Below are 23536 nucleotides of genomic sequence, written 5' to 3' on the forward strand. Positions count from 1 at the left end.
AGCCTGCTATGAGCACATCACACCTCTTCCCTACTCTCTGAAATGAATATCAAGTTCAAAGCCTCAGTCTTTATCTTCAAGGCATGCTGTGACTTAGGCCCAAAATATCTAAAATACCACCTGAATTAGCTGTGTTAATTTGAAGTCAGGCAGAAGGCAGGGGGCATCTTGGAAACTAACTTGTTCAGAGAGGCATGAACTTTCATAGGCAACAGCCTACTTCACCAGATGCTATGAAAACTTATGACTCTCTGAATGGGTTAGTCTGCAAGATGCACCCTGCCCTCTTCTACAAGTAGTTAGGATGGCTACTTACTCTCTTTTGTCAATGTGGACCTCTTCAGAACATGACTAGTTGCTTTCTAGCTGCTGAATCTGTGAAAAGCTCCTTTTGAAACCAAGGATCACCATAAACCTTGCGATCTGCAGCTTCAAATGCAAGACATTTCTTAACTTTGTCTCCTTAAAGAAATGTACAGAAACATGTTTGTTAACATCAAAAGAAAAGAAAATTTATTCCCCACCAAGCAAGACAGTCCAGTAACAGTACAATAACTAGGGGTGAGTGAAAGTGGCACCCCAGCGCCAAGTCAGGAGGGAAACCAGAATCACCCTCCTACCCCCAGAGCCTGCACCCCAACAGCATTCCCATGCTGGGAGCTCTGAAACAGTCCCTGCTGCTGTTGCTTTAAGAGCAATAACCAAAGCGTATGCAGTGACAGCAGCAGTGGCTCAGTCAGGAGTGTTTAGGAGTTCCTAGTGGTGGTTGGGCTGCTGCCCCCACCTTTCAGGGTCCAACCCTCTCTCTTGCTCTCTCTTGCCACAGCCTCCACCTCCCTCTGAAAACCCAGCTCCCCCTACTCCAAGAACCTGTATTGGCCCCAGTCTTGCTCACAGACCCCCCTGCGCTCAGAGCTGTGTATCCCGCCCACCCCCGGCTTTTGGAGCCCACAGTTCCCACTCCATAGCCCCACTCTCAGATCTGCGCACCAACCCCCTCTGCCCCCACATGCAAAGTTTGCCCTAAACACCAAGTCTTGTTACAGTGCTGTCCAGTAGATATCCATCTCCCAAAAGGGAGAGGAAGAGATGGCAAATGTGTGACTGATGTTAGTGTAAGGGACTGGGGCATGGGTAGTCTGACCTAGGGGATGGAAACCTGAGTCAAAGGTGCAATCCATATTGGCTTATCAGTTGGTGCCAAAACTGGGACCGGAAAGCATAGCTGAAGTCAGGACAGACTGAGGTCAAAAGCTGGAGCCAGAGGCAGGGTAAGCTCAGGTTAACCAGGATCACATACTGAAAGACAGAGCTGGAGGTCAAACTAGCATCAAGAGCAGAAAATCAGAATTAAGGGATGCCAAGGGTCCTACCAGAGTTGGAAGCTGGAGTCAGAGCCAGAAGTGAAAATCAGGGACCCAGCAAAGAAACACACAGGGGATCAGATCAGGATCAGGATCTTTCGCTTTTGCCCAGACAAGGGCACGGAGGCCAGAGCTGGTTTTTAACGGCTGAAGAGGGTAGGGGATATTGCTTGCAGCTTCAGGGGACTGGTTGCTCAAATTGCCCCACTCAGACCAGCAGACTATAGGACACTGCTTGTGGTTTATTGCAGGTGGCACTTGCTCAGGGGGTGAATTAACCTGCCTCTCACACTGAGGCTGACTGGGTCTGGAGCGGTGCTCTGGTCTCATTACAGTTGCTTCTATTCCTTACTGCACTACTGAAAGGCATTTAGGGATCCAGGGATGACTCTTGCGTAAGAGCTTGTTTGAGACAAAAGGCAGCTGTACTGGGGGATCTAGCGAGGGACCAGGCAAGCCCCAGGGAACCTACAATTCTGCCTTTTAAACATTTATTTTCAGAAAAAAATACAATGTGGTAGCCCTGTATGATTCATCTCTAGTGAATATATGTCCAAATCCAAACCATCCCACTTCCTTAATGTGAGCTGATTATATATAAACTGAATGCTCTAGAACTTTCTTCTGCAGACCCAAGATAGAGAGCTCACTGGTATGCACCCTGCACTACATGAGGGTGGCTACCTCGAGCTCTGCCAGGGTGTCATTCACACGGAACAGGTGCATCATGCCTCATAGCAATGCTCTGGTGTACCTCTGTTACAGGGATGCACTAGTTGACAGCTTTATTGGCTTTTGAATATTTTTTTATACATTTCCGAGGTGCAGTAGCTGGCAGGTTTTCATAGACCACCAAAATCTTTGCTTCAGAGGTGTTACAGATAGAAAAGACATAATCTTGTAATTTAGACTGGAGTAGGCAACACTTTTTGGCCAGAGTGCCGAAAAAAACACGACGTCTACCTTGGAAGGTGCCGGAGTGCTGGCAGAAAAACAAAACTGGGGGGGGGGAAGGGGAGTACATGGCAAGATGTACAGTATATTAGAATATTTAATAATCATAAATATTGCCTTTGTTGTGTATTCCTTTTTTGTTGAGCATGTTGCAATGAGAGAGAGAGAGAAAAGAAACAAGAGCAACAGGAGAGAGAGGAAGAAAAAGGAGAGCAGAGGGAGAACCAGACACATGCACACGCACAGAGAACCACACGCACAAACACAGAGAACTGGAACACACCCAGAACAGACACATGCACACACACATCTGGAACCAGACACATGTGCACACACAGACACACAGAACCAGACAGAGGCAGACAAACGCACAGAACCAGATGTGCAGGGGCACAGAGCTGGGATCCTGGGCCACTGGACAAAGTATGACCTAACAATGCCCTGGTCCCTCCAGAGCTCCTGGGCTTCCCCGGGGAGCCAGCCCCCAAGCTGCAGTGCAGCTGGCCAAGGCCCTGGCCTGGAGCCTGCCCATTAGCCCAAGCACCCACCCCGCACAGCTAAGCCCGCAAAAGGTTCAGCTCTCCTGGCAAGGAGCAGCGCCAGCCTCATCCTGGTGGGAGCCTGGGCTCAAAGCAGGTGGAAGTCAGGTGGGCTCAGCTGCAAGCCCGGCTGCAAGCAGCCTGGGCTCCATGGCTGGCAGCAGCTACCTGAGCCTGGGCTGGCTGCAAACAGCTGCTTCGGGCTGCAGCATCAGCTCCATACTGGTGGGTGGAGTGGACGGTGGGGATAGGGCCTGAGGCTGCACAGCCCTCCTGCTGTCCACTCTGAGGTGCATGTGCAGTTGCCGCCAGGATGGAGCTGACGCCGGGGCTGTGGAGCCTGCTACAACTGCCCAGAGCCCAGGCTGGCTACAAACAGCTGCGGCAGGCTCTGGAGCCCACTCATCAGCTCTGTGCCAGCAGTGGGGGAGAAGCCAGGGTTGTGCTGCCTCAGGCCACTCCCCCACCGTCTGCTCCGAGACACACATGCACCTGCCAACCACAGAGCCCAGTCTGCTTGCAGCCACCCATCCACCTGCTGGGAGCACCCCAGGCTTCGTGACTGGCAGCAGCTGCCTAAAGCCCAGGCTGGCGGTGGCGTGCCGAGCAAAATGGCCTTGTGTGCCATGCTTGGGACACATGCCAGGGGTTGCTGACCTCTGATTTAGACAGTCCTTGTGTAGTATTGTTCCTGGCAAAGCATTTTCTAGGGCTTAATCCATTTTAAATGTCCATTATTTTACTTGATGTATTATTGTACTCTAACAAATCTCACTTTTAAGGCATTTTCCTGATTTTCTATTTAAACTTTCCTTTTCTTGGTCTTGAACTTTTTGCTAACCGTTGGTACCATCCAAAGGCTAATGCAATCTACTGGATCTTCTTTCAGTTCCAAAATGAGAAGTCTGATAGCGTAATTTAGAGAGTAAGCCAATCCTCTTAAACTTAAATCAATAATTGATCATCTTTTTCATAGCTGGGTTGGCCATATTTTACAAAGTGTGGAACTTTTGCCATTTTGTCATGGTGAGAAAAGATACATAGTATCTTACCCATCTCTGTGAAAAAAATGTCAACATTGAAATCAACAAGAAAATTGTTATTAACCTATGTAAAAGTCAGGTTTACTTTTGGTGTTACATAATGATGACAACTGAACTTCCCTGTGGTATTGAGCACCATCTAGTGGACTTCATAAGGATGCTGTCAGACTATATTCAAATAAATACATCATTGGGAGTTTGACCTGAGTAAGGACCACAGGCTATAGCTCATAGTGTGTTAAGAGGATTCTGCTGTGTATCAATTTCTGGCTGCTGTGCACTTCAAAATCTGCCCCAGCAAGAAGTGTGTATATTCCAGTATTTTACTGACCAGAGGCATAACAGGGCTGCTCTGTGCCTTGGGCAGTGGCAGTGAACCAGATAGTATGGGCTGCTGCCCTGCTAGTGGGCATAGCCAACTGTGAGCTGTGACAGTGGCTGCTTTTGTGTCCCAGCCCAAAGGTGGTGCCAGGGGTTACTGCTCCAGTTGCCCTCCCTCCACCTTCCCTCCAGTTACACTACTGTTACTGACATTTCAATATGGCCGTGTGAATTTACACGGAAAGGTCCAAGTGATTATTTGCAAAGACATGGGCTCCATTAAAATCAGGATCAAAGCTCCTACTGCCCCCTGTGGTACATGACTAGACACTTACAGGCAAATCCTCAAAAGCACTAAGGTGTCTAATTCATATTTCAGGTGGAATTAAGCCACCTAAGTCTGTGAGAGCATACTACAAAACTTCACCTGCTTGCTAAAGCCCCTACAAGTTCTTGTCAAATGATGCCTAGGTTTTATTACTTAAGCTGCTTAGGTGCCAAAGGTCTGGTACTGTGCAGGCCCAAAGGCAGTGCCATCTTGGTAGGACTGAACATGCGGGTGCCTGTCTCATGTGTGCCCCTTGTACTTTGAGATTCAAAAGGAAGCATTCCTGTGACTAAGTCCCAGAGGGTGCTGCCCCTATAGTTGTGCTTAGGGCATGCCTAAGGGCACTTGGTGTCTGAAAGCTTGTCTACCTTCTCTCCCAACTATTCAGGTGGTCCAATAAAAGATATCACAAACAAAAGCTTGCTTAACATACATGGACAGTTGCAAGTTCAGCACAAAGCACATTTTGAAACATGGCTGGTGATAGTTGTGCTGGTGACATTGATGGTTGAAGCTGTGCCACTGCACAGTCAAGAATAAATGATTCATGGGGCCAGACAATGAACAAGCAAAAGGAGAATGGCTTTGTGTCTTAGTCATTAGGACACTCAACTGGGATGGGGAGGTCCTGGTTTTTGGCTCCTGCTCTAGGTCTATTAATGCATTTTGCAATTATCAGTTAGCGGATAACAATAAGAAACAACTGTGGTTTCAGGGACCAGAACCCAGGACTTCACAATTTCAGCCCACTATGCTGACCAACATCTTTTAGGCTAGTGACGGACAGTCAAAAAGCCCAAGCCTGAATTGATTCATTCTTTGCTGATTAGTTTAACTTGCAGAGCTTGAACCAATTTACAAGTGCATAGATTTTCACTTTTTAATCAAGAAATGCAGGAACATGCCTGCAGTGGCTTAGGCTAGAAGCCAGGAGGTGCTAGAACAGCCCTACCTTCCCTTCCATAGTTCTGGGGGGGGAGGGGCATGGCCAGGCCCCTCTGATTAGGGAGAGGTTTAAACCCCCACCCTGCCTGCACAGTCCTCAGCTGCAGTATGCCTGGAGTGGGAGGGGGAAGCAGTCCTCACTAGGCTTTCCCTGGCTTGCTGCTCAAGGGGTGAGAGTGTTACCAAACCCTGGCCCCCAGCTAGCACTCTGAGGCAAGGGTGGGGTGGGGAGGGAGGACTGTTTGTGTGCAATGCATGCATCTGTTGACGATACTGATCTTTTCAATCTCCCTCTCCCAGCTTCTTCATACTGTCTGCAGCAAACTCACAGACAAGCAAGCCAACAGGGAGCTGATAATACAGAGTTTATCAGCCCATCAAAAAAACAAAACCCTCCCTCATTAGTTCCAGCTCTTCTTAAACAGCTTTTCCAAGGAAGTAATAGAAGGACATTACCAGTTTACCTGTTGCTTAGCTCCAAAAAGTCCTAAGCAGACATTGTTCTGTCTGCCTTTGTCCCAGAGAAATTGGAGACACACACAGACACCTCTCAGCATTAACTAGCAAGGAGGTGGTGTGACCATGACCAGATGCTGGCTAGGGTCTGTGCGGCTGAGGTCCATACTGTGGGAGGAGGGAAGGGGATCCCTGCTTGAGCGGTGAGGTGGGGTGGGGCAGGCGGAAGCCAAGCAGATGCTGCTGTGCCTGCAGTCCCCTACCTGGCTTCTCAGCCAGGCAGAGCAGTAATAGTGCTCCAGCTAGGGAGGAGAGGGGTGGGCCCCGCTCTATGGAGTAGAGCCCAGGCTTAGCCCAGGGCTGAAAAGCATGCTGGGATGCTGGGGGACATGATTTAACTTAAACCAGGAAGGGATCGGGGACAGAAGTTACATAAACTGGTTTGGCCCAGTTCGGTTAAGTCTAATACTACAATCAACCAGGTTTATTTTAAACCAGTTTTGGCCATTTTGAAACTGGTTTATGTGCACTAAACTTATGTTCTGTTACAGGTTTAAACCAGTTGCTGATCACTTAAATGGGTTTATGTGTAACTTCTGTCCCTAGTCTTATTATTTGTCTTGAGCCAGGAATCTTGCCTTTCTGCATAGTGGCAAAACTTTAATGGGAGAGGTAGAGAGTGCCTTAATTCAGAATAGTTCAGACTGTGGTCGATAGGGTTCACTCCTGGGAGGTTTGAAATGTGGGTTTGAACTATCAGGCTGAGGAAGACACTGAATCCATGTTTCCCACTTCATAAAGAAGTGATCTAGCTTCTAAGGTACTACATAAAAGATAACACCAGTGCCACCACAATTGCTACTATTTTCACCTCTTATTTGTTTTCTAGTTGATATATTGTTTCAAAACAGAATCAGGCAGTCATTCCTATCCAAAAGGATGATGTAGCTGTCCAAGGCCAGGAGCAGATTTTGTACTAGGAATCCTAGGCTAACAGAGATGCATAACTACAGCCTTCTGATAGGCCCCAAAGCGAAGGGAAAGGTGCAATTTCAGATGCCCCACTTTGGTATTTCCTTTTTGTTAGCTTAGGTGACTCCCCATTCAGCATTCTGACTGTTGTAAAACTATTCCTACACCCCTAGCCCTTCCCATTTGCTGTATATGGAACATAGGTGCCTAATTCGGGTTTCCAATTTCTACTTCTGTAGCGCGGTACAAAAGTCAAATTATGCTTCATGTCTGTGTCTTTGTGGATCTGTTCCTTAGTCATCAGTAACCCATCATATAATGGTCAAAGACAACTGGAGCAAACTACATACAAAGTTTGATAAACTTCCAGATTCCAGATACAGAGAAAAAACATTTTAAATTAAAAAATAATTTTAGACCATAACTGTTGCCTTTCTAGTTTCTTATATCCTTTCTTCTGTCTATATCTGTCTCAGTCTCTGTCTTTCCTCTTCTTTATAAGCAAATGTATGCATCCCCCTGCCTCCACGCTTCTTTTAACTTCCCCTTATTTTCTTCTTCTCTCCTCATTTAAAGATTCAGGACATCAGATGTAGGACAACAGAACTGATCATTGGCTGCCGATGAATCACTTCACTCACTGCACTAGCTAAGATTGAAATTGTCTAGGGTTGCATGATTTAAAATCAGCTTCACTCACAGTGGGTGGTGCAGTGGGGTGAAGTAATTGTTTGTAGAAGTGCAGAACTACTCTGGAACCGGTCCTAGCATCACCCTGAGGGAAACATATCCTGGGAAACTGGCAGGTTCACTTTTGACCTTCACTGTGAGACTCAATAATCTGTTTCATTGAGTATTATAAATTTATATTTTATATGTAACGTTATGGAGTTTCTTAATATCCTAAACATCAGGACACACAAAATTCACAAATGTTTACTGGAATTCCTGATGCTGGGTAGAAGTATACAGTAGTGTTCCAAATTCTATAATAAATACAATATATGAAGGAGAAATCCATATATATTAGAAATGACAAAAGACCTATCAATTTAAATTAACTCCTGGGATCACTGAGAGCTTGTTTCCTGTGTGTATGTTGCAACGCTTTATTAATCCAAAGTTAAATTTCTGAAGCAATGGAATTTCCATCAGTTCTTCACAGTTTATTCTACACTCCCACAAAATAAATACATGTGTTCCTTTTCTTAATTTCATCTCTTTGCACCTGCTTAAAAACTCCTGACAGCTAATAGACTTCATTATACAAATAAAGTTATTAAAGTCTATTCCTTCTCTTAATTTATCTCAAATCTCTAAATATCAAGATAGAAAGCCCCCAAATCCCAAGGTGTGTATAACACACACACACCCACACCCCTTCCAGTCATTCACATCATGGCTGCACGATACACGTATGTTGCTCTTCACATGAGCTGAGGCCCATTTTGGCTCTCCATCTTTACTTAGGGAAAAGTCACATGCTGCTCAGAAGAGCTCTTACTTGAGGCAGACAAGGTTTTTTGGGCAAATCTGATATCTTTTATTAGTTTAAATAGTTGGAAAAATTCTTTGCAAGCTTTTGGGTACAAACACCCTTCTTCAGGCTGCCTTAAGAAGGGTGTTTGTACCTGAAAGCTTGCAAAGACTTTTTCCAACTATTCTAATTGGTTTAATAAAAGATTTCGGATTTGGTGAAAGAACCTTGTCTGCCTATATCCTTAGATCAACATGGCTACAACCTATACCCCTTCTTGTATTTGAGGAAGAAATGTGGGGGCTCATCATGCTTGGAACCTGTGCCTGCCTCTATAACCCTAAGTGATCTTTAACACCTGCAAATGCACTGATATGAGACACGACATAACCTTGAAGGGTACCTGGGCCCCATGGTGGTGTGTGAGCCAGTCAGAGAGGCCAGGTGGGTTTCAATGAGGCGGGAATGAGCAGTGGGGAAATCAGTGGACTCTTGAGTTAGAGATAACAGCTGGAGGCTCCATCTGCTCCTCTCAGTGGCTCCATGTCCCTATAGCTGGTGGGATCATTATAGCCCCTCTCTGCTAGGCAGCTGCTGCAACTCCAGGTGTGGGGCACATGCACGCACTCAGTGCTTGTCCCCTTGTGTTCGTGCTTGCCAGGGCCCAGGACAGAGGCCGGGGCACCTGCACACAACCTGGTATCCCCCTGCTGGTTGGGGGGAAGCACGGCTGAGACCAGTGCTGAGGGCCATGGCAGAGCCTTCTCTCCTCATATACAGATTCAGGTCCTGGGATGTGGGACAGCAGAACAGATTGCTGGCAGCCAGCGCATCACTGCACTCCCACAGCCAGCTGGGATGGACACTGTCCAGGGCACCATGGGCAACACCACACTTCATAAATGCACTTTAGGCAATGCACATTAAATTAGTACCTCCATTAGGCACATTAGCAAAAGAGCACTTTTTTATGACGCTTTAATATGCATTAAAGTAGGCTAATGCATATTAAAATGCACGTGTAGATGTGCCCCGTGATTTTAAATCCACAGCGCGGGAAAAGCGGGGGGAGGGAGGTGTCAAATGAGACCAGACACAGACTCAGGACGACCTGCACCTCGCAGCCGCCAGCAAAGCACAAGGCCCACCCCGGCCAGTCTGCACATGAATAAGGCCCCGCCCCCACACAAGATGGCGGCACGCAAAGTGCCCTCCTGGCGCCGCCAGTCACGTGGCAGGCGACCGAGGCACGGCGCAGTCAGCAGAAGGCCGCGGCCTGGAAGTAGAGCCGAGTGCCCCGGAAGTGTTGATCTTCTATACTTGGAAGTGTTGCGGTTCCGGTGTGGCCGCTGCAGGGAGATGGCAGCTGCCCGGCGCCGAAGGCAGGGGTCGAGCGGGGCGGCGGCTCCGCCCCCCTCCCGGCGCGGCGGGGCGGGGCGGGGTGAGGGGGCCGGGCGGGCTGCTCGCCGCCTTTCAGCTCCCTTCTTTTCCGGCTGAGGAAGGTAGGACGCGCGGGTGCGAGGGATGGAGCTGTGAGCCCGGGACGGGCTGTCGGCGGGGGGAGCAGGGGCCCGGCGCTGCGAAGCCCGTGCGGGGCAGCGGGCGCCCGTCACCGTGCGGCCGGAGTAGTTACTGGAGACGCCTGGAGCGCCCGGCCCCGGAGCCCGCGCGGGCATCGCCTTGGTGCCGCCGACTCGGGCCCTGCCGGGAGCCTGCGAACCCGAGTTGGGCTTCGCCGCCGGACTGCTGCCCCCGCCGCGCCGCTGCCCCGGGCCCAGCCCCGTGTCGTGCACCGCACGCAGTTCGGCGGCCCCACGTGCCGAGTACCTCTCGCTCGGCTCGCTGAGGGATCGCACGGTGGGTTAACATCGGTCGCACGTGCAAAGTAATACTCAAAAATGACCCCCTGGCTATTTAAAAAAAAAAAAAGCGCCAGCCATGTTAGTGCTTCAAAATGTCACAACTGGGGAGTTGGTTTCTCTCTAGCTTTCATGGGAACTGTGGTAGGGCCCCCTCAGCAACGACTTCTAGGGCAGCATTTCTCAACATGTGGGTCTGGACCCAAAAGCGGGTTGCAAGAATGTATGAAAGGGCTGGGAACAAACTGTTAAAATGGATTTTCTGTTAAAAGAGAAAAATATGGGAAATGGTGTCTTTTCCCTCACAGGCTGCCAGAGTTCCAGCCTGTGGGGGGGCTGCTTGGGGCTTCCCATTGCCCCCCACACTGCGGGCAGCAGGATGGGAGTGAGGGGTACTGGGGTGGGATTGGCCATTAGTGTTTACAAATGGGTTGTGGTACAAAAAAGGTTGAAAACCAATGCTTTAGAGCTCTGTAACTGAAGTGTTACTTTATTGGCATTCTTTGTGAAAAGCCCCAGAGCCTACTGCTTCCAGATGCCAATTGAAACAGCATTTAGCAACTAGTTTTCTCCTTAGGCACCTTACTTCTATGCAGTACTTAAACCTACAAAGGGCAAAACCTTGCATGTGGAAGGATTAGTAGGAAAGGAAATTTAGCCATCATGGATCTCTTGTAAATCTAAATTGAATCTCTGACACATCTTGTGTAATTACCAAGTAATCTGAGCTAACATGGCCCTGGCTTGTTTCTTTGGAGCAACATCTTGCAAATACCCCTGTTAAGCTTGTCTCCCTTGCCATTACATAATTGTGCAAATAGAAAGTATTAGCTAGCACAGCAATTATGTGCTCAGAGGATGCAGACTTGGGGTCTTGCTTGAATTACAGGTGGTTGGATTTGGATTTGGCAGTCCTTGGTAGCTTGATCTCTGGATAAAGTGACTTTAGTTCTGTGAAGGGTTCTTTCACCATGTGATATCAACACTTGTGATGATGCGGAAATGACTAGTATTCATAGTCACATGGTGTTCAGTAAGTAGTTAAGTTGTGATCTTATGGGTAGTGAAAAAGGGCATATGGAATTGGAATAAACTGCTCTATAGAAATTATAAGTTAACAGAAATTTCCACAAGAAAGGCAGGAATGCAGGAACTTCCAAGTAAGTAAACAAATAAATCATGTAATGTTCAGTTTTTCAAGAACTAACCTCTGTTCACTTTGTAAACTAACTGAGAAGTGAAGCTGATGTTTTTGCATGTATTCCATGTTATATAGAAAAAGAGAGCTGAAGTGGTTTGAGTTAAAGATTAGAATTAATCTGAAACTTCACAGATGATGTGGTTATAATATTTGCATTCTTATGTAAATGTCTTGCCTTTTTTTTTAAAAGAAAATACCAACAGTCAATTATAAAATATCTAATTCCTGATTTAAAAATTAGACTGCCACAAAGCTGTTGGGTAAACATATACTCTGCAATTTAGCACAGAGTTTATTTAGTAGATTAACAGTTTTTGAAACTTTCTGGATTATTTGCTTAAAACTATCCAAAATCATATCCCATATACTATTCAATTCTGTGTTTCATGCTGATATAAGTTATGCATTTACATAATTTGATAGGAGACCCTGAAAGAATGGTTAGTTTTGTTTGTAGATGTGGATCTTCTAGTCACAACAAGAACAGCCTGGGGCCAGAGCAACTTTCCCCACTTTGTTTTATCAAGGTTCCTCCTAGCGAGGCAGGGTTGAGAGAGAACTTATAAGGGATGGGGAAGGTACACTGCCCTCCAAGACTGGGTGCAGGCATAGACAAAGTACACAGGTTATGATTTAAAAATATTAGTGTTGATCTATTCTGTGATACCAGTTTTTATACACTTATTCTTCACACATGCATATGTGTATGTATATACACACATGCACAAAAGCATTAAAAATGTTATCCAGTACATCTAACGTCCAATAATGAATAGCTTTATTAAGTTACTTAAAACCACTGCCACTTGTTTATATAGATCTACTGCACAGAGTTCATTGTTTTCTTTATAGGAAAAAAGGAATATACTTAGTAGCAAGTTTAGAAGAACAGATCCTGGTTCTGGCAGTCCCAGGAGAAGAACATTTCCCCCTATCCCCTCTATCCTGTGGGAGAGCGGGGGGGAAACATGGTTTCCTTTTTCTCTCTGAAGGTATTGCATTTTGTGCACCTTTACTTACCAGGGCAGAAATAGTCTGAGAAGAGAGGGAGCATCTCAAACTAGTTAGAACTGTAAACATCAAAGGAAATGCTTGCAATGGAAACCATTACAGTGTGGAACACCAGTGGTATGTGCTTCCCATGCTGGGTTGCAAATGGCTGACACATTTTGAACTGGCTTCAGCTTCTGGATTTTATGCGCAGTGATGTGCATATATTTTCTAGATAGGAAAATTGAGGCGCAGAGTACAAGGGATTTGCTGGTCAGTCAGTTTTGTTTTGCCCTGCCCAGTCTGTTTCTGTCTTGTTCAGATTGAGCCTCTGTGGGATAGCCCATTATCCAGTCTTCAGCAGATGCTAGGTCATTCTACTTTTATAGCAGAATTAGGCATAAGGATACTGGCTAATTGTGTATTGTTAACCTGCAGCTGATACAGCAGTCCTTAACTCCTTACTAATGGCTAAGAACCCCCAAACTGGATGTACTTGCTGTTGTAGCAGTTATATTATTATGCCAGGTAGCTTATGAACAGACTGGGTTACATCTAAATATTCCTCTCCCAGAATCCATACTGAATGGATGTTTTGTTTTTATTAAAGGTGCAGAGCATGGAGAATGATGAACTTCCGCCAGAGGATGGGCTGGATTGGTGTGGGATTGTATCTGCTGGCAAGTGCTGCGGCTTTTTACTATGTCTTTGAAATCAATGAGACATACAACAAACTAGCATTGGAGCACATTCAGCAACACCCCGAGGAACCACAAGAAGGAACCACATGGATGCACTCCTTAAAAGTACGACTGCTGTCCTTGCCTTTTTGGTTGTGGACTATCATATTTTTAATACCCTATTTACAGATGTTTTTGTTCCTCTATTCCTGCACAAGAGCTGACCCCAAAACTGTGGGCTATTGCATCATTCCTATCTGCTTGGCTGTTATTTGCAACCGTCACCAAACATTTGTGAAGGCCTCTAATCAGATCAGTAGATTACAGTTGATTGACACTTGATACAATCTCTGGTTGCCATAGCTGCTTCAGAAACCATGCATACGCCTGATCTAATCACAAGACTGAACGGAAATACTGAACAGAGGCTAGAAAAGAGCCTTTTCTTTCAAACGGTTAAAAGGGGAACAGAATAGCAGGTTTTTAATTTTTAAGATAAGTTACAATTTTTAAAAGTGTGGATCTACTATGTCACCAGAAAGGAAGAGCCTTCTGTGACAGGATGGGATAACTTCTCATTTTGCCTTATGATGAAAACTTGCTACACTCCATTTGAACCATCATGTGGGAAGTCCACTTCTGGTCTGCAATCTTACTCTGCTGTGCAAAAAAGCAAACAAAGAAGATTTACTAGGTTTCCTTTTGAGAAAAATCAAAGAACAGACATTTTGTGGTAAAATGTAAAATGATTAGAACATGATTATAAAAGCTGCACTTGACACAATACTTTGCTTTCTCATTTTTCTTAATACAGATTTCACACTTACGTTAGAGCTTGTTTCTTACTTCACTGTTTTTAGAAGCAGTTGTATTACACTGGAAGCAAAAAATGACATATAGCCCATTATGTTTAGGAAGGGCAGTCCTCTCTGTCACAGACACTGAATTAAGGAGGTGCACAAATACAAATACGACATCATAGATTAAAGCTGGGGAGCAGTCTAGGCCCAGAGACACTTGGTCTGTGGCACCAAAAGAAGGCTCATCACTTACAGCATGCAAACCACTTCTTCCCCCCGCTTTTTAAGTGGTTCCTTCTTTTGTTTATAAGAAACCCCTTCCATAAATGCAACTCTTACTTCACTATTCTAGTTCCACTTCAGCAGCGGTGCAGAACAACCTTCTGTGGCATGGCATTGTGTTAGGAAATGCTGTAACTGAGTTTTAATTAGATAGGGAATATCATTGTAAAATCAACCAACCCCCCAAAAACCAAAAGCAGTAAGATGTAAGTGAAAGTAAGAAGCTATATGGATGCTAAATTTCCTTCCCAGATACAGATCAAATATGCTAAATGATTCCTGGATATGAGTAAAGCCATTTAAAAATACATATGTTAAGTGCTGGTCATGATTGTCTCTCTTAGCACTGAAATTAGAGGGTGAAGCTATTTTTGGCATAGTTTCTGTTAAATTCTGACTGCTGGGCTACTATGCTTTTTACTTAAATGTAAATAGGCATTTTATTTTCTGATGATCCCTTTGGTTTCAGGAGTTGTCAGTGATTAAGTATCCAGCCATTGTGGACATCCCCCTTCTCGTGTTAAGACTTGAAATGTGAAGAGCTCAAGCTTTTCAAGGTTAACACTTGATCTTCAGTAGCAAAAGCCACAGAACAAGACAAGTGTAAACTGATAACTCTGTGGCCCATGAATGCCAGGGTTGAATCATAACAACTGCTAATAGTTGACTTGAAATAGGTATCTTACCATTTCTCCACCCTCACTGTTAACCATGTCATTGTGTATTTGCAGGAAATCTGGCTCTGTGGCGTCAAATGCTTGTATTTATGTAGGGACTGAACAGGCACCTCAGCCTACACAGGAACATTAGTGTACTAAGTTCTTGATTATTGTGCCCACAGTTGTTAGCAGCCATAGAACTACGTCAGTTGGACAGGTCTTTAAAATTTAACATAGGTTGTTATGAACATTAATATATAATCAGGTTATGGCCAAACTGCTCACTTTTTTTTCCCCACAAGTAGTTCTACATTTTTTATTTTGGATTTGATTTATCCCCAAGTCACTTGGCCTCTGGCAGATGTTAAAAGAAAAAAAAAGTAAGAAAAAAGAACAGATTAATGGTAGCCTGAATAAAGATATGAAATATATTCACATATACTACCATGTATTTCATTTTGAAATGCATCTTGTGAGCCAAATGCAGTAAAATAAAGCTGGATCAAATTATGTTCAGGCACCAATCCCAGGCTTTATTTGTCTGCCACTATTGTATCTACTCAGTGCTGGCAGAACCTTCCAATCACAGTAAAACTATTGGCATTTGATACTTTGAGTCCTAATATGACCGCACTACTTAATGTCTAAGTTGTAATGGGGTTTTGAACTAAGCATTTACCTGTATTTTGCATGTGGGGCCTAATATATTTGCTGCTCTTAGTATTTATGTACCAACTCAGACCTCACACAGGACAAAACTTTTCCAGAAACTCTAGTGCATGCAGTTTACCCAACCACTCACTAGATTGGGTACTCAGCTGCCATCTATTTAATTCAAATCTCTATCTCCCACATTCCAGAATGGTATACTAACTACTAGGCTACTGAGTAGTCTGGATGAATCTCCCTTCTGCTGCAGCTGTTTTATTTGTATTCTGAATATTCATTGGCTTAGGGAGAGCAAGAGCAACTTTACAGTTCAGTGATTGTGACAGTCATTTGAGAGCAGCCCCTGCTTCTATTGATATTTGTATGGTTTGGAACAGTTCAACAGGAGGGACTGACACCCATTCTGGAATGTCAGGTATTCTTGAAGGGAAGAGACCTGTTCTCAGATCAGGCAGTGAGAATTTGAAAACGGGGCTCTTACATTTCAATAGAGCAGGGGTGGGCAAAATAGTGGATCTAGCTGGCGGCTGGACTCTATTTCCCAGGACGCCCTCCCATATTGGTACAACTGGTTTCCATGGAGACTCGAGGAGCAGCAGGGCCATGACAGCATGTGGCCAGGGTTACTATGGAGACCGGTCCCAGCAGCACTGGCAGGGTGTATGGCTGGGTGGGGAGGTGCTCCGGGGTTGAAGTCAAGATCTTCTGATGGTGCCAGCATGGTTTGGAGCTGTGGCAGAGATGTGATCTGATCCCTGCTGAGGGCGTGGGCAGTAGATCACAGCTCTGCCATGGTCCAGAACCAGGTTGTCACCATTGCAAGATCCCATCTCCAGAGCAGCTCCCTGCCCAGCAGAGAACCCTGCCAGTGCTGCTGGGACTGGTTTCTATGGAAGTCTTGGCCCCATGCTGTCACAGCCCTGTTGCTCCTTTAGTCTCCATGGAAACCAGCCACAGCTGTGTGGACAGGGGCTGCTGGCCTGGACTTTACCTGCCCCTGCAATACTGCCTAAATCACTAGACTGCTGGGCATGATAGGGAGAGGTGGTTTTTTTGTTTGTTTTTTACAAAATACAAAGACCAACTTGGTTTAGGCACCTGACTCTGGGAAAGGGGTCATGGCTGAGAATTCCAAAGAGGTAGGTACTATACCAGCTTTGAGGGCATAGGTTTTGTTCTGGTTTGCCTATCCTTAGACACCTACCTTGCATAGGTTATGTGCTCAGGTTCTCTCCAAAATACACCCAACTGGGATGAAGTTGCCATTAGCCAACTGCAGCATCTAAAAGTCGGGCACTAGGCTGCTGCATTCCTGTGCCAACTGCAGCACCTTAACCGCTATCATTTTGCAATTAACAATGCATTACTGGAACATTTTTAAAATGGCTTTTCTTTGGGGGACTAAATGCACTGTGAATGATTCACCTTTTTAAAAACAATAAAGCCTTCCATTTGTCCCGGTTTGGATCTTTGTTGGCTGGACTCTTCGTTCTTGGATTTTAACATCAGGTTAAACTGACACTTGAGCAGAATGGTTTAATCAGGGATAATTCTTGAGCAGGGAGCTGGACTAGATGATAGCCTGAGGTCCCTTCCACTCCTATTTTATAGAAGAGGGAACTGACATACGCAGAACAAGTTACTGCAGGAGCTGCTCCCCCTACTTGCCTATCAAGAAGGAATTACAATTTATGATGGATTAGCATTTGGCAAACAGATGCAGTTTGCCCCAATCCAGTTAGGTCTAATACCAGTTACATGACACAATACTTTTTTTTGCCCAGATTCATTTATTTGGGTCTCAAGGTTACCACAACTTGTTGTTCTGATAACTGAGATAAACAGTGGCTTAGAATTCCTGGCCTCATGGAACAAGCAACATACTTGTCAATACAGACCAGCACTTCACTTCCTTAAGTCTCTCTCAGAGTAAGGATAAGGCCAATTAGGAGAGGCTCTATAAGCAGCAGTTTCAAGTGAGTAAGTACTAGCTGGAGCAGTGCTACTATGTACATAGCTGAGCTGGGAAGTTAGAAAGATTCATGAAACAACTGTTTTGCTGTGCAGAGCTATGCAGTGATGGGAGTAAAGTGACCCAGCTAGATGAAAAGCACTCTGAAAGCTACAGCAAAAAAGGCTAGGGGAAGAAAAATAAGTCACATAAAAGTCACTCCAGGAAATGGCTAACAGTAGGGACAGTGCAGAAATAATAATTAGTAGATAAAACAGGGTGTTAGTAGCAGAGAATCACAGGGCCAGCAGAAGTAGGCAGAAAATGAAGATCCTTCATCCCAGTTTCACAAATTAGGCAGGGTTTTTTTTTTTAAAGGAGTGGTGTAAAAAGGTTGCTTTACCCTTGGAGGCAGTTTTTAGCTTAATAAGAAACAGCTGGATAATTTCTAGTAGCAAAAAAAGTTCATGCACATGCCCAGGAAGTATTTTCAACACACTGCTATATACCAATTCCTATTTCAGAGGAAGGATAATGCTTTGATGTTCTCGCTCTATTCTACTAATATTAAGGTCTAATGCTGGACTGTATCCTTGGTGCAACATCCTTATTTCACCAGGGCAGTACCAGATCCATTCACAGCAGTCAGTGAGCAGAAGGATCCTACCTATTTTCTGAGCCACGTGCCTAATTCCAGTATTAGTCAGATCCACAATGCCACAAATGCATCTGATAAGAGCTGTGCAAGTGACACTTATGCTAAGCTGGATGAAGTGGGTTTTTGTCCCTGATCAGTGGAAAGGTGAGGGATCAGACGAAGTCTAAACTCTACTTACAGATGCTCTGACTCAGGAGACACATCTTAGCACATATTTATCTGGTCTCTTTGTCCATGAGACCAGCACATCAAGCTTGCCTCCTTTCTCTTTATCTGCATACTGCTTGGTGGGGCTGTAACTGCACTAGCTGTTATTCCAAAATCAATTTGTCACTGTCAACTAAGTGAATGTCAGTTTGGGTTCTGTATACTCCAGAATTCCATAGAATTAATGCATTGTGTAAAAACAAACACCTCCACACAATCTTCATTACCATCATCCCTTCTACCCTAACAGTTCAGAACAGTGTTCTTCATTACATTCTCCATGAGAACTTTAGTCTGCTGCTCAAAACCTCCCATGTACCAGAGGGATACCATCTTAGCACTGGCTTATCTTAATCACTGGTCGCTATACTGTTTTCCATAAACCTAGCTAGCCTGCCTATTTTTCTTGCTATTTCCTTTGTCTTTACTGCTAGCTGGGCTCTTCATGTTCCCTACTATCAAGAATGCTACAAACACACACCTGTGTTTTGCAGGGAAAGCTACAGGCAGATCCTAGAAAAAGTAGTGGCACAGCAGGTGCCTTGCTACGGTACAGTGAGCAACCGCATGATCTGGAAAACACCAAACTTGGTGTTCACAGAATTGAGAGATCCCTGGAATACAGAGAAATTACCTAGGTATTTCACACCTCTTGGGCTGTATCAGGCACCTTACAAATATAAGTGAACATCATTTGCTTTTTGTTCATGTTTTTCAGTGTTTGACATAATGTGGAAACATTTTTTTCCTTAAAATAAGAGACTCTGCAGCGTAATTTCACTTTCAGGATATACAGAGCACAGGTCACAGAGTCAAGCAGAAGTCAACCAATTTACCAGGAGTCACATCCACAGGCACTAAGTTCCATCTTTTTGCAGTAGCCATCATACCAGGATCCTGTGTACTATTCACCCTCCTTTAGAACACCTTAAGTGAATACCATCTATACAACAGCTATTGCTCACTTCATCACCATTTTGAATACCATTACTACTCTAAACTTTTTTTTAGAATGGATAGTAATTTAGATACACCTTATTTAGCATTAGTTGAGATTTGGGTTTATTCTTGCCAATGCTGTTGCTTTTCTGGAGTTTTTCTTAATAAAGCCCAGTTATCTTCTCCAGTTACTTTTTTGCAATACTAATTTTTCTCACTTATGAGCGATCATCTCTGGGTAGACTGCATGGGCTAAAATAGAGGCTCTCTAAATAAGCTCATGCAGGACATATACATTGTTCTATATTCTCTTTTCTGAAATGCAGATTCTTTTTTTCTAAAAAGCGAAGAGCTTGCAAGTGCAAGAAGAAAAACCCACAGAATATCAAAATACATGCATGCAAAACAGTTGTGCCAATCAACAAATCTCAAGGTTTTTGTATATATTTTGTTCTCATGAATATTCATTATACCATCTTCATGTTATTCAATATTATGCAAACTGAACAGCCAGAGAGGACACTCATCTTACAACACGCTAAGGTAAGAGAATAATTTTTTTTTTTTTTTTTAACACCTCACATGCAAGTGGTGGCTTGTTTTTGTTTTTTACCTCTAGAACTATTACGTTGTTTATAATTTATTTCTGCATATGCTCGTAATTATGCACACCATGGGAAATTAATTCCTGCCTTTACAGCTTAGTAATAATTTTAATACTGCACTTGTGTTTATATGTAACAGGTGATACAGTTACCAAGCAGATGAGAATCTCAGTGTTAAGTCCAGGGCAAACATAAAATAAATAACAGTCCTTCCCAAATAGTTATAGAAGTGGTCTCTTTTGCAAACAAATCTTTCCATAGGGGCTCACTTATTATTCCTTCATTAAATAATTTGCTGTGCAGACAAAGACTTCCTGTGCAGATCTCTGCCAAGATGGGGCCTAAAAATAAAATTCAGCAGGTGGATATAGCAAGCTGGCAACAAGACAGAGTGATGGTAATGTGTTCTAGCACCAACTACCTGTATGCAGTCTTCATATTTTTAATAGACTGATAATATTCAGAGTAATCTACACTTGCTACCATGTTGTGATCCAAGTTAAGGTAGTTTAGACAAATAAAAGTTGGCATTACGTAAATAAAACCATACTCCTGCGTTTCTTATGCACTCTGGTTTAAACCAAACTAATTTAAAGACATCCACTGCAAATTATGTCAACATCTCACAATTAGCATTTAAACTGTGGGAGAGGGTAAAGTCCTGATCTAAGACGTCCATGTATCTTGTAAAATCAACTGCCAAACACAAACATACCTCATACCTGAACACCAGAGACTTCCTGTCTTGTAGGCTTTTTTAAAGCAAATTTATTTGTTTTTTTTAATTTCCTTGCTAATGTATTTAAGCTAGTCTGGAATCCTCAAATTATTTTATATACCTAACAACTTCTTCACAGGAAATTGTTAGCTTGTTTTTTCTATCATTATAAGTATATAAACTGTCTTTTTTTTTTTCAAGTTTGTCAATTTTAAAAGTGATACAAATAAATACAGAGCTTGGGAGTAGTTCCTTTAACAGCTCTAGACTGTCTTATGCTCAGGAAGTTTCCAAAACATACAACTGTTTGTGTACAATGTCTTTGCCAGAAGCTCCTCTTGACATTTACATTCCATGTTCTCTTCTCTCCAACATTAAAATAGTAATTTTCATCTACATAAAAATATTTTAAAAACCCAAAATAAGCCACCCTTATTTCTTTTATCAGATTATTTATTAAAATTAAATACTAGAAAAACAAAAAGGTATTTCTCTTCAGCTTGGTTGTATTTTAGAACAGAAATGCGGATACCTGGCTTCCAAAAATAGTCCATTTTTCCCCAGAAGTAAGACTGTCCAGTTAAACACGTACATTTGATACAACTGTTAGGTCTTTTTCTAAAATGCTAAGGAGTCTTTAAGGCAACAGTCAGGAGTGCTGAATTTTTGTCCGTTTTAAGGGTGGCTCATCTGCACATGTTTTGTCAACACTGTTTTCTTCCTGGTCCTCATCTTCATTGTCTTCCTCTTCCCCAACATCACCTTGTAAAAGGTTACAATACATAGGTTAGTAACAGAAGAAGCGTTTGCAAATCCATGTTTTGAGGAGAGGGAACCAGAGGGCTCTGAAGGAGAGTTTAAATCAGCGGTTCTCAATCTTTTTAGGCTCAAGGCACCCCTCAGAAACTGGCAGGTCTTAATTTGCACTTGACTACAGAAAAACACTAGAGCAAAATTTCCTATTACAAAGTACTCAAAAAGACCACAGCAGGTCAGAAGGTTTCTAGCACCACAGGGTCCTATTAGCAACCTCTGGGTTTTTCTCATAGAAATAAAGGGCTGCAAGGGACCTCAAAAGATCACTGAGTCTAACCCCCTGTTCTGGGCAGGAATACTCCTGAGATCAAATGATCCCAGCAAGGTGTCTGTCCCATCTCCTCTTGAAGACTTCCAAGGTTGGGGACGACTGCACCACCTCCTTGGGAAGTCTACTCCAGATTCTGGTCATCCTTACCATAAACAAGTTCTTCCTTACATCCAACCTGAAACCATCCTCTAACAGTGGTTTTTAAGTAGATCACTTTTTGAATTAAAAAACAACTCAAGATCTACCATGCACCACCCTCTTCCCTCACAGGTCAGTCTATGGGGAGGGAAGGGAGGGAAGGGGAGGAACAGATAGAGGCACAGAGAGAAAAAATGATTTGGGCTTGTGGCCCCTCATCAGGTAAGTCTGTGGGGGAAGGGGCAGGGGGCAGGTCAAGGCCGCAGCAGTGAGGGAGGGAGCAGGGCACAGAGAGGAGCAAGGGCTGGGGGAAGTAGAGCCCTGGCCGGGCCAGGGCATGTGCCCCTCAGCCCCTGCCTGTCCCCTGCACATGTCCCCTATGCCCTCCTAGGCTGTGTCTCCCCCCCCAAGCCACTTACGGCTCCATCCTGCGCCCTGGCCTGCCCCACTCCCTCAAAGCCCAGCCCATGACAGCTGCCTCCGCTGCGCGCAGATGCGGGGAGCGTGTGCCCCCCAGGGCCTCAGCTGGGGTGCGCACAGTGGTGGGAGCCCCCCTACATTCCCTGGACAAGCTGGCTGGGCTCTGCCCAGCCGGGACCCGCTCACCCTACCCCTGCTGCATTCTGTCCCTCACCACGGGGGCCTCGATCCGGTCCCTGCTCCTTCCCTTCCCCATGGACTAACCTGCTGGGCTTGGGGGGGTGGGGGGTGCATGCTCAGCCCCCCCAGCCTCAGATCCACTGCAAAAGGCTCCGCAACCAACTGGTTGGTGACTGCTGCTCTTACAGTTTATGGCCGCTGCTCCTTGTCCCCCCCTGGGATACCCCAATGGACAGCTTTTCTCTCCACCCCTTACTTACAGACGGCCACCAAGTCCCCCCCTCAGTCTTCTGTCCCGAGATCCCTTAGTCTTTCCTCATCATGTTTGTCCTTCAGGCCCCGAATCGCTTGTGGCCCTTCTCTGGGCCCTTTCAAGATCCGGGCACAGCACCGCAGTCATGGGTGCATGTCCAATACCGCTACCGTTGCATGTCCCCCCTAGGACAACAACTAAATCTGCAGGCTCCCCAGTCCCACTGAGGACCACTGCTCCCGGGCGAGCCCGACCCCGCTTTGCCACGCACCCGCTTCGGGTCCCAGCTCCTTTGCTGCGTCCGCCGGTACCTCGGGCCCCGGCACAAGTTACATTTAGGACGCGGTTACCCAGCGCGCGACCCCTTCGGCGGGAGCCAGCCGCTCCCGCAGGCAGTGAGCCCCGGGGTCGCGAGCAGACACTGCACTGCTCCTCAGCCGCCGCGCCCCGGCGCCGCTCACCCTGGGCGCCCCCGCGGGGGCCGGCGCCGCTCTCCTGCTGCACCAGGGGCCCGAGCAGCGCCGAGACCTGCTCCTGCAGCTGGGCCAGGCCCCAGCGTAGCGCACGGAGCTGTCCGCCCGCCCCGGCGCCGGGCTCGGGCTCGCAGCGCACCCGCAACGGCTGCCTCTGCCCGTCGCGCCCCGTCAGCTCCGCGCGCAGCTCCATGCCCCCTCCCTCTCGCGGGCCGGTCTGGAGCGGCATCGCCCGTAGCCAATCAGCGCCCGACCCGCGCTCCCCAGGAAGGCATCATCACTGGCCGTCCCACCCCCCAGATCCATCGGCCGCCAAACCGCCAGCCCGCGGGCTTCCTAGACCCGCGCACCAACCCTCCTCTGTCACG

The 23536-nt window shown here is 45.5% G+C and overlaps 1 protein-coding gene across 1 annotated transcript; it reads right to left on the minus strand.

Moving 5' to 3' along the window:
* Positions 1-19867: 19867 nt before the first annotated feature.
* Positions 19868-23489, minus strand: LOC109321708 (uncharacterized protein C14orf142 homolog). The gene is made up of 2 exons (XM_019552443.1): positions 23157-23489; positions 19868-21379 (listed from the first exon to the last, which is right to left on the minus strand). The coding sequence occupies exons 1-2, from the start codon at positions 23395-23397 to the stop codon at positions 21267-21269; spliced, it is 354 nt and encodes a 117-aa protein (XP_019407988.1). The 5' UTR covers positions 23398-23489; the 3' UTR covers positions 19868-21266.
* Between the last annotated feature and the right edge of the window lie 47 nt (positions 23490-23536).

Source organism: Crocodylus porosus, unplaced genomic scaffold, assembly GCF_001723895.1.
Source record: "Crocodylus porosus isolate Cpor-Errol unplaced genomic scaffold, CroPor_comp1, whole genome shotgun sequence".
NCBI classification, from domain to species: domain Eukaryota; kingdom Metazoa; phylum Chordata; order Crocodylia; family Crocodylidae; genus Crocodylus; species Crocodylus porosus.